This window comes from Oncorhynchus keta, chromosome 7 (assembly GCF_023373465.1).
Source record: "Oncorhynchus keta strain PuntledgeMale-10-30-2019 chromosome 7, Oket_V2, whole genome shotgun sequence".
In the NCBI taxonomy this organism is placed as follows: domain Eukaryota; kingdom Metazoa; phylum Chordata; class Actinopteri; order Salmoniformes; family Salmonidae; genus Oncorhynchus; species Oncorhynchus keta.
The window spans coordinates 11,657,718-11,670,044 of NC_068427.1; the positions used below are offsets into that span (position 1 = coordinate 11,657,718).

The 12,327-nt window shown below is 44.1% G+C and overlaps 1 protein-coding gene across 7 annotated transcripts in view; it reads left to right on the plus strand.

Annotated features, from left to right (window-relative positions):
• The window catches only part of LOC118385797 (plakophilin-4-like), a 121,747-nt gene that overhangs the window by 75,079 nt on the left and 34,341 nt on the right, over positions 1–12,327 (plus strand). For all 7 annotated transcript variants that reach the window (XM_052521968.1, XM_052521969.1, XM_052521972.1 and 4 more), the window contains 2 exons: positions 9,853–10,063; positions 11,453–11,585. In XM_052521968.1, coding sequence (XP_052377928.1) covers positions 9,853–10,063; positions 11,453–11,585 — 344 coding nt within the window. The remainder of the gene's footprint in view (positions 1–9,852; positions 10,064–11,452; positions 11,586–12,327) is intronic.

Below are 12,327 nucleotides of genomic sequence, written 5' to 3' on the forward strand. Positions count from 1 at the left end.
AAATGTAATTTCACACCGTAACAAAGAGTGCTTATTATTATTATTTTATTATTATTATTCTTAAATGGAAGAAGTTTGGAACCACCAAGATCTTCCTAGAGCTGGCTGCCCGGACAAACTGATCAATCGGGGGAGAAGGGCCTTGTTCAGGGAAGTGACCTTCCAGAAGGACAACCATCTCTGCAGCGCTCTGGCAATCAGGTTTTTATGGTAGAGAGGCCAGACAGAAGCCACTCCTCAGTAAAAGGCACATGACAGCCGCTTGAAGTTTTCCAAAGGGCACCTAAAGACTCTCAGACCATGAGAAACAAGATTCTCTGTTCTGTTTGTCCTGAATGCCAAGCTTCACGTCTGGAGGAAACATGGGACCATCCCTACGGTGAAGCATGGTGGTGGCAGCATCATGCTGTGGGGATTTTTTCAGTGGCAGGGACTGGGAGACTAGTCAGGGTCGAGGGAAAGACAGAGAGATCTTTAATGAAAACCTGATCCAGAACGCTCAGGACCTTAGACTGGGGGAAAAGGTTCCCCTTCCAACGGAACAACAACCCTAAGCACACAGCCAAGACAACGCAGGAGTGGCTTCGGGACCAGTCTCTCAGACTTGAACCCGACCAAACATCTCTGGAGAGACTTGAAAATAGCTGTGCAGCAACACTCCCCATCCAACCTGACAGAGCTTGAGAGATTCCGTAGAGAAGAATGAGAGAAACTCCCCAAATACAGGTGTGCCAAGCTTGTAGTGTCATACCCGAGAAGACTGGAGGCTGTTATCGCTGCCAATACTTATGTAAATGTCATATTCCATTTCTTGGTTTTTAATACATTTTCAAATATTTTCAAATATTTTTGCTTTGTCATTATGGGGTATTGTGTGTAGATTGATGAGGGAGAAAAAAAAGTTTTAATCAATTTTAGAATAAGGCTGTATCGTAACAAAATGTGGAAAAAGTGATGGGGTCTGAATACTTTCCGAATGCACCGTATGCACAGCCCGAAGGCAGCGAGTCTGGACTGGCCTATGAACTGTCAAGCAGAGCGGGGCATTGATGTGGAAAAAAATGATTTTTGGAGGGCCGCTTCAATTTGACGTCCTGTTTCTGGTGGGAGGGACTGTGTGTGTGTGTACTGTGAGTGTCGTATGTGTGCCTTGTGTGTGTTTGTTTGCAGCGTATGCAGACCCAGTCCCTACAGGATGTTAGGATAGAAATGTGACCGGAGGAGAGGAGAGCAGCAGTCAAGCTGTCACGCAGTCACGTGGGCTATGTGTGCTGCTCGGAGCAGGAAGGCGGTCAAGGGCCAGGCTGTGTGTGTGTGTGTGTGTGTGTGTGTGTGTGTGTGTGTGTGTGTGTGTGTGTGTGTGTGTGTGTGTGTGTGTGTGTGTGTGTGTGTGTGTGTGTGTGTGTGTGTGTGTGTGTGTGTGTGTGTGTGTGTGTGTGTGTGTGTGTGATATTGTGAGAGAAACTAGGTCACAATATCACAACGCGAGGAGGGAGAGAGGGTGGCAGAAAAATAGACATTGTTGTATGGACAGTGACACAGTCGAGACGCTCGTCGACTAAATTTTTGCCATTGCCTGGAAGATTCTAAGGAAGGATGTCCTGTTGGTGTGTTTATTTGTTAGCTTAGCTGGCGTTAGTGCCGGTGCGGTTTCACCAAGATAGGAAGGGCTGTGTGTGTCTATTCCTGTGCCGGACACTTGGCCGGGCTCACTGCACTGTGTGGAGCTGGCCTTCGAACACGCTGAAGCAGACAGGAGAGAGGGATAAGAAGAGGGGTGTTGCTGGATCACCTACTGCAAGACTGCAGCCCTGTGAGAAAACCTGCAGGATCTGCCTGGCTTAATCCTACCTCTTTCAAAAAAAAACAGTCCCTTTTGAAGAAGGAGACTTGTATAGTGTGGAATCATGGGAGTGCAGTTTTACCCTCGTCGTTAAGTGGAACCAGATTGGAGGAATTGCTGTGTGAGTGAAAAAGCCTTGTGTGTTTTCAGCTTGATGAGTTGAAAAAGGACTGCAGCAGCATGACCACTAACTGTCAGTCCACGAGGAAAGGCATCACCACTGTGGGTGAATCGGTGTTAGTAATGACAGGGATACAGGCTTAACTGGAAGGACAATCAAGGCAAAATAGCATTGTTGTGGATGGAATCCCAGGGTCTCCAAACGAGACCTGGACGGAGTCTGAGGTGAAAGTGAGGAAAATGATTGAAGAGCTGCCGATAGATCATAAGAAGATTGAGGTGGAGTGCGCCCACAGGATTGAAAAACCTGTCCAGGTGACAAACCCAGGTCGATAGCGACAAAGTTCATCAGGTACAAAGGTGGCTGTTATGGACAGTGCCAAGAACTTGAGAGGAACCGGCATCTTCCTCAACGACGACAACGCTGAAACTGTGCGCCAGAGGCGAAGAGAACTGATACCAGCCATTAAAGCTGACAGAGAGCGTGGGGACGTTGCTTACATCTGCTACGACAGGCTCGTTGTCCACCCTCCCACCCAAAAGCCTGAAAGGGGTGAGAGAACCAAGCAGAGGGGTTCATAGTCTAAGCCCCGCACCCGTATTGAGGCTTGCTTTGTTTGTGGTTTCCTACATGATGCTTATCTCTAATAAGCTACCCAGGAAATGGCTAAAAAGAGCCCATATTAATTTAGGCAGCCTAAGAAATAAGGTTCATGAAATCAATGACTTGCTTACCTCAGATAACATTCATATATTAGCCATCACTGAGACTCACTTTGATCCTTCCTTTGACAACACAGCAGTAGCAATACAGGGATATAACATCTATAGAAGAGACAGGAATGCATATGGTGTCCCTGTATGTTTTTAGAGACACATTCCTGTGAACCTCAGAGGAGATCTCACGCCAAAGGTTGTCGAAGTGTTGTGGTTGCAGGTTCACCAGACACATCTAAAGCGTATTCTTTTGGGGTGCTGCTATCGGCCTGCCAAATGCGAACAGTCAGTATTTGGATAATATGTGTGAAACGCTTGATAGTGTATGTGATGTTAACAGACAGGTCTCTTTTCTGAGTGACCGGAATATAGACTGCTTCCTATTGAGTTGTCCGCTTAAAAAGAAGAAGCTCACTGTAACCAACTTCTAGTTCAGGTTATTGATCAAGCTGCCAGGGTGTTCACAAACAGTCCAGGTACTATATCACCCATGTGTATTGATTATATTTGTACTCATTCTGCAGAACTTTGTTCTGAAGATGTATCCACACCCGTTGGATGTAGTAACCGCAATATAATAGCTTTATCCAGAAAAGCCAAAGTTCCAAAGGCAGGGCCTAAAATAATATGTAAAGAGATCATACGAAAAGTTTGGTCGTGGTTCCTATGCTGAAGATATAAAGAAGATGGATTGGTCTGATGTGTGTAATGAGGAGAATCCAGACGCTGCACTTCAAGCATTTATGGAATTGCTCCTTCCAGCTATTGATAAACATGCACCTGTTATGAAAGTGACTGTTAGAACTGTTAAGGCTCCATGGATTGATGAGGAGCTGCAAAACTGTATGGTTGAATGAGAAGGAAGCAAAAGGAGTGGATAATGAGTCTGTCTGCACATCTGACTTACTGCAAATTGAGAAATGATGTGGCTAAACTCAACATAAAGAAGAAGAAACTAAGATAAATGATATAAAATATGATGGGGGGGGGGCTTTGGAGAAATTGAAATGAAATTATGGGCAGAAAGACACATTCAACACGGTCTTTTATCGAATCAGATGACTCGTTCATCACAAAACTCTTTGATGTGACCAATTATTTCGAAAGCTACTTACTTCATTGGCAAACTCAGGCATGAAATGCCAACAACAAACTGTTGGCCATCATATTCATGCATAAAATGCCAAGAAAAGCAATGGCAATTAATATTTCATAAAGTTAGCGGGGAAGAGGTTAAAACATTGTGTCTGGCCCTCAATAATGAGAAACCGCCCGGTATTGACAACTTAGATGGGAAGCTGCTGAGGATGGTAGCGGAATATGTTGCCTATTTCCCACATCTTCAAGATGAGAAAAATGTTTTCCCTCCACTTCCCTCCAGGTCTAATGTCATCCCGCTACCCAAGAATTATAAAGCACCCTTTTCTGGTTCTATCAGCAGACCAATAAGACTACTGCCAGCTCTTGGCAAAATTTTGGAAAGAATTGTGTTGGATCAGACACAATGTTCTTTATCTATGAACAAACAGACTTTTAGCATTCCTATAGAGAAGGGTGTTCTACACTGACACGAATGACTGCTGTAATACATTGTTTAATAAGAAGATGGTGGGAGCTGTACTGATAGATTTCGGTGCAGCCTTTTGAAATGATTGACCATAATCTGTTAGCGGAAAAACGTACGTGTTGCGGCTTTACTCCCTCTGCCACACCCTATGCCAACGAGTTGCAGTTCGTTTCAGAATGGGTGGAGAGCAATAAACTAGTCCTGAATATATCTAAGTCTAAGAGCATAGTATTTCGTACAAATCATTCCTTAAGCTGTAGACCTAAGCTGGATCTGGTTATGGAAGATGTGGCTATAGAACATATATATAGGGCCATGATAGCATAGAACTCCCTGCCATTTCAAATCACTCAAGCAGGCAGCAAAAGTAGCTTTTAAATAAAAAAATGTTTTTAAAAACGAATAATGCAGCACATCACAACATCTCCGACCTAAATAGCGGTAGCATGTCCCTCTGTAGCACATCTGGTATTTGGGTGAAAGTGAAAGATAAGATGTGCCTTTGGCATCAGGATATCAGGGCCAGCTGAGAGGAAGTGATGGTAAGCAACGGCCTCGGTAGAGTAAGGAGGTACTCCTCCGTAATGTGATGTGATAGTCTCAAATGAAATCACATTTTATTTGTCACGTGCTTTGTAAACAACACGCGTGAACTAACAGTGAGATGCTTACTTCCCAACAATGCAGAGAGGAAGAAAATGGAGAAATAATAGCAAAGTAAAACACGTAATAATAAAAGTAACAATAAATACACAATGAGTAAGGATAACTTGGCTATATACACGGGGTACCAGTACTGAGTACTTACTGTTATTCAGTAGAGCAAAGTTTTATTGAGAGTGTATTCTTATTTTGTGTTTGACTGGTGGACGCTGCTGGGTGTGTGTGTGTGTGTGTGTGTGTGTGTGTGTGTGTGTGTGTGTGTGGTGCGGGGAATGACAATAGAAATGCAAAACAAGATTCTGAGAACCGGAGGAAACTCCATAAGAGAACTGGAGGAAACTCCATATCAAGGGGAATTTATTCATTTTATGAACAAGTCCAAAGGACACGCACTATATCTTAGCTAACCCTTTACGGGTGATAGACTGTAACACATTACACTATACCTTAGCTAACCCTTTATGGGTGGTAGACTGTGACACATTACACTATACCTTAGCTAACCCTTTACAGGTGATAGACTGTAACACATTACACTATACCTTAGCTAACCCTTTATGGGTGATAGACTGTAACACATTACACTATACCTTAGCTAACCCTTTACAGGTGATAGACTGTAACACATTACACTATACCTTAGCTAACCCTTTACAGGTGATAGACTGTAACACATTACACTATACCTTAGCTAACCCTTTACAGGTGATAGACTGTAACACATTACACTATACCTTAGCTAACCCTTTACAGGTGATAGACTGTAACACATTACACTATACCTTAGCTAACCCTTTACGGGTGATAGACTGTAACACATTACACTATACTTTAGCTAACCCTTTATGGTAGACTGTAACACATTACACTATACCTTAGCTAACCCTTTACAGGTGGTAGACTGTAACACATTACACTATACCTTAGCTAACCCTTTACGGGTGGTAGACTGTAACACATTACACTATACCTTAGCTAACCCTTTACGGGTGGTAGACTGTAACACATTACACTATACCTTAGCTAACCCTTTATGGGTGATAGACTGTAACACATTACACTATACCTTAGCTAACCCTTTACAGGTGATAGACTGTAACACATTACACTATACCTTAGCTAACCCTTTACAGGTGATAGACTGTAACACATTACACTATACCTTAGCTAACCCTTTACAGGTGATAGACTGTAACACATTACACTATACCTTAGCTAACCCTTTACGGGTGATAGACTGTAACACATTACACTATACCTTAGCTAACCCTTTACAGGTGATAGACTGTGACACATTACACTATACCTTAGCTAACCCTTTATGGGTGGTAGACTGTAACACATTACACTATACCTTAGCTAACCCTTTACAGGTGATAGACTGTGACACATTACACTATACCTTAGCTAACCCTTTATGGGTGGTAGACTGTAACACATTACACTATACTTTAGCTAACCCTTTACGGGTGGTAGACTGTAACACATTACACTATACCTTAGCTAACCCTTTACGGGTGGTAGACTGTAACACATTACACTATACCTTAGCTAACCCTTTACGGGTGGTAGACTGTAACACATTACACTATACCTTAGCTAACCCTTTACGGGTGGTAGACTGTAACACATTACACTATACCTTAGCTAACCCTTTATGGGTGGTAGACTGTGACACATTACACTATACCTTAGCTAACCCTTTACGGGTGGTAGACTGTAACACATTACACTATACCTTAGCTAACCCTTTATGGGTGGTAGACTGTGACACATTACACTATACCTTAGCTAACCCTTTATGGGTGGTAGACTGTAACACATTACACTATACCTTAGCTAACCCTTTACGGGTGGTAGACTGTAACACATTACACTATACCTTAGCTAACCCTTTATGGGTGGTAGACTGTGACACATTACACTATACCTTAGCTAACCCTTTACGGGTGGTAGACTGTAACACATTACACTATACCTTAGCTAACCCTTTATGGGTGGTAGACTGTAACACATTACACTATACCTTAGCTAACCCTTTATGGGTGGTAGACTGTAACACATTACACTATACCTTAGCTAACCCTTTACAGGTGATAGACTGTGACACATTACACTATACCTTAGCTAACCCTTTATGGGTGGTAGACTGTAACACATTACACTATACCTTAGCTAACCCTTTACAGGTGATAGACTGTAACACATTACACTATACCTTAGCTAACCCTTTATGGGTGGTAGACTGTGACACATTACACTATACCTTAGCTAACCCTTTATGGGTGGTAGACTGTGACACATTACACTATACCTTAGCTAACCCTTTATGGGTGGTAGACTGTAACACATTACACTATACCTTAGCTAACCCTTTATGGGTGGTAGACTGTGACACATTACACTATACCTTAGCTAACCCTTTATGGGTGGTAGACTGTAACACATTACACTATACCTTAGCTAACCCTTTACGGGTGGTAGACTGTAACACATTACACTATACCTTAGCTAACCCTTTATGGGTGGTAGACTGTGACACATTACACTATACCTTAGCTAACCCTTTATGGGTGGTAGACTGTGACACATTACACTATACCTTAGCTAACCCTTTATGGGTGGTAGACTGTAACACATTACACTATACCTTAGCTAACCCTTTATGGGTGGTAGACTGTGACACATTACACTATACCTTAGCTAACCCTTTATGGGTGGTAGACTGTAACACATTACACTATACCTTAGCTAACCCTTTATGGGTGGTAGACTGTAACACATTACACTATATTGGTCAATCTGGTAAAACATTAGAATTTCTTCTATATGTGGATAATATTACCACGTACACAATTGCCCGACTGCTGACCTGGCTGTGACAAGGTTTTTACTGATTCTAAAACACATGCTTCAAGTTCTCGTAAGATTGTCTCAGATGGATCACTTATGGGATGGTTCTGTAATCAAACGAGTCCCCGTATACAAATACCTTGCTATTTGGGTTGACGAAGAATTTACCCTTTATAAAGAGAATACGACTGAGCTTGTTAAGAAACATAAGATTTAAAGTGGGCTTTTTGTTACTGAGGCAAACCTTGTCTCTCTAGGAATCAGATTTTGCGGTCAACTTTTCTACTTGTTCTTGATTATGGTGACACTATTGCAGCGGCCTCTTCTCTTAAACTCTTGGATCTTCATAGTGCCCTTCATTTTATTCCAGGACCCAGTTTGATTACTCTTCACTGTATTCTTTACCAAAATGTTGGCTGGACCTCTTTGAAGTCACGTAGATCACACCAAACACTCCCATCTTACCGAACATCACTGTTAAGATTGAAAATGACAAGTTATCAAGCCCGTTCACAGGGTTGGTTAGCTCTGGAGACTCCTTTGGTGTCTAGAGTGTTAGGTAAATCAGACTTTCATTTCCTTGCACCGTACGTGTGGAATTATCTTACAATACCCTTTAAAATTGGAGGAATTGGTGCCTCTAGGGCATTTCAGACTGTTTTCAGAAAACCTTTTTTACTGAAGAATGTGTCTGTTTCTTATGATTGTGTTGAACTTTTCATGTATTGTTGCGTATAATAACGTCAATTTTGATGTGTAGTTTATTGTATTTTGAAGTGGATTGTGGTGCTGTACAGGGCTTCTCCTGGAAAAGAGACCTGGATCTCAGCATTGACTCCCTGTCAAAATAGAGGTTAAATAAAAATACCTAGACGAGAAGACGGACATAAGTGAAGCCCATCTGATGATAATGATGACTGTTCAATTTATTGAACCGAGCGGAGTGATGGATCTCTGAAATGTCCTCGTATGTAGCTAAAGTGAAGGATTAAATTGAAACTTTATCGGGAGGAAACTCCAACACGGTTGCTGAGGTAAGAGATTAAATTGAAGCCGCTAGTTGGAGAGAAAACTCCCTCTGGAGCTAATTTCTGAACGGAATAGCACGGTTGCCAGGGTGAACACTTTGGTTGAAGCCTTATAGCTGGAGGAATTGTTGCATTTCCATTGTTGTTTTCGTTGCACTTGCATTCCGTAACATCTACGAATCACATTATTATTATTAATAGTCTTGACGTCAAATGGGAGAACCAAGGACACAGGTGGCTCTTAATGTTGTGAAATTCTTCCTAGTGTTTACAGAACAACTGGTTCTGAGAGATTAGAATTAGGACCTACAATTTGAACAGTAAGTAAATGTAACAAAATGGATGACTGCAGTGTAGCTGTCATTATGAGTACATGTTGTATGGATTGCTAAGGCATAAGAATATGAAAGTGTGTTTTCTTATTTTAAATGTACAGTATGTAGTTCTGTACCTGTCTATTCATGTTATGTATTATGTCATTTTATATAGTTCTGTCCTTCAGCTGTAATTGACTATTAATGTTGTGCATTATGTGATGTTTTGTGTTTTGTGTGGACCCCAGGAAGTGTAGCTTTGGCTGTAGCTAATGGGGATGCTAATAAAATACCAAATACTCATGTCAACACCAGTGGAGGCTGCTGAGGGGAGGACGGATCATAATAATGGCTGGAACGGAGCGAATGGAATGGCGTCAAATTGATGTTGTTGATACCATTCCACCCATTCTGCTCCAGCCAGTACCACGAGACCCGTCCTCCCCAATTCAGGTGCCACCAACCTCCTGTGGTCAACCCGTCTCTGTGTGTGTCTCAAATGGCACCCTATTCCCTATATATTGCATTACTTTTAACCAGAGCCCTTTGGGCCGTGGTCAACGGTAGTGCACTATAAAGGAATTAGGGTACGATTTGGGACACATCCTCTAGGTGAAGTAGTTTGAACAACACTGCTAATCTTCGCTAACTCAGGCAGGTCTAGTGTAGTATAGGTCTGGAAGCTGGTGAGTGTCTCTCTGTCCCCCTGTTCAAATCAATCTGAATTGTTTTCCTTTGTCTTTCCAGGCGTGGGGACCCTCCAGAGGACCTCCAGCCAGCGCAATGCCATGATGTACCAAAGAAGCAACTACGCTCTGAACTCCACAGCCTCGTACGCCGAGCCCTACCGCTCTGCCCAGTACCGGCCCTCTGAGGGCAACTACGCCCGGCAGCCGGTCGTCATGGACGACGGGACCACCCGCTCGCCCTCCATAGACAGCATCCAGAAGGACCCAAGGTAAGCGGCTCAATAGGCACTAGGGTCGTATTCATGACTGCACACCGTGGCACACCGTGGTTTCTCATTGGATGAATCCTGGTAGATCCGTCCCCGTTTCGGCCCGTTTGCTCCCGTTTGGTACAGACTGAATATGACCCACTGGCACTAACAGTGCTTACTGGGCTTCTATATAGTGCTGGGTCAACATTAGTGTCCTCTTACTAGTCAAACAGAAAGCCCCGCTGGGCAGACATCCAGAGCCTTAGCCGTTAAGCTACACGGCTACACGGACCACTCTACAATGGACCCTCAGATTCAGTGGACTGCTGCGTCTGCTCTTGCTACGGAGGCATGTGCACCATGTTTTTTTGACCCCCGAGCGCCAAACCCCTCACCTTGCACGTTGGGAGCGCTGTTCACACCCCTGTGTGTTGCTCTAGCCGAGAGAGGTAGCAAAGTCTGCTTTGCACTGCGGACTGAGGTCAGATCGACGTGCGTCCCAAACGACATCCTATTCCCTGTATACTGCACTACTTTTGTCACGACTGGTGCACTATAAAGGGAATAGGGCGCCATCTGGGACATATTCCGCGGCGGGGCTAAAAGCGCCTGAGAGAAACATGTTCCTGCATCAACTGGGCCTCAACTCGGTACCAGGGGAAATGTAGCCGTGGTGTTGGTACTGCCCCCCCCCCCCCAGGGTCGTTTAGATTATAATATAATTTGATTTGATTGGAGTAGTGTCTTGCTTCATGTGACACACACGGATGCAGGGAGCATTACAGCCACGTCTGTCACGATGAGGACGCGGTGTACCTCTCGTTGCTACTGTCTCACTTCCACTTCTTTCGCTACCTCCGCGTTTGTCAGAAGGCCAGCGTGAAACACACTCGCTGAAATAGAAGCAGACTTTGTCGCCTATGCTTTCCTCTTGTCCTAAGGTTCGTGGATTCCAGTAGAAGAGTTCCAGTAGACAATTCTAGGAGACGTCATTGATATGGGCCTTGCAGATGAAATGAATGAAGCTCTATTAACCGGGAGAAGCTCATGATTGTCCACAAGGCAATACCTTTTAGAGTCTTCCAAATGAAACTCCCCCAGTGAAGTATCTTCCTTTCATATTGGGAGAAAAGCAATAATCCTGGAGTGTAAATAGCCGTCGATGTCATTTCCTTATTTCAGAGTCCCAGCCCTGTGGTAAGGGGGAATAGTTGTTGCGTGATGTCATCATAGTGATATGTCGTGTTTGTGTGTGTGTCTGTCCACCTGTCTCTCTGTCCCCTATCCCTCTGTCTCTCTTTCTCCCTGCCTTTCTATCCCCGACTCTCTTTCCCTCTGTCTCCCTGTCCCTACGTCTCCCTGTCTGTCTGTGTGTCTGATATCTCTCTTTCTGTGTCTGTGTTCCAGGGAGTTTGCGTGGCGTGACCCTGAGCTGCCTGAGGTGATTCATATGCTGCAGCACCAGTTCCCCTCGGTGCAGGCCAACGCCGCCGCATACCTGCAGCACCTGTGCTTCGGAGATAATAGAGTCAAGGCTGAGGTACGTACGCACTGCTCCCGTTCTCCCCTGCTCCACACATCCTTCATCAGTACCCAGATTGCAGTTCGCTGTGACGTGGTGCCCATCCCAGCGGGTGTGAATCTCACCTGAATTTACTTGATTCCTCACGTCCTCTCTCCTCGCCTCCATCTCAAAGCACAAAGAAGGCTTCTATCGGATCTTCTCTGATGCGCTATAAGGAGGTAAGCAGGGCAGATGCGAGGGATCAAGGAACTACAATTGAGATTCCCCCAGGGAGTGAGAGGACTGTTTTTGCAGAGGCTCTCTCCTTCTGTCTCTCTCTCTCTCTCTCTCTCTCTCTCTCTCTCTCTCTCTCTCTCTCTCTCTCTCTCTCTCTCTCTCTCTCTCTCTCTCTCTCTCTCTCACTCCTCACTGACTAGGCTGGGTTGGGCTGGCCACTCCATTCCCCTCCAGCTCTCTTTGGATTTTCACGGCTCAACAGGGTGCTGGTACTGCTGCCGGAGTCATCGGCTGAAAAAGCTGATCTCAGAATCAGCAGGGGCATCACAGCACTTAATCTATAGTGAGACACACACACACACACACACACACACACACACACACACACACACACACACACACACACACACACACACACACACACACACACACACACACACACACTCTAACATGTTTGTTTTACTATCCTTGTGGGGACCAAACTATTGATTCCCATTCAAAATCTTATTTTCCCTAACCCATAGCCCATAGCCCTAAACCT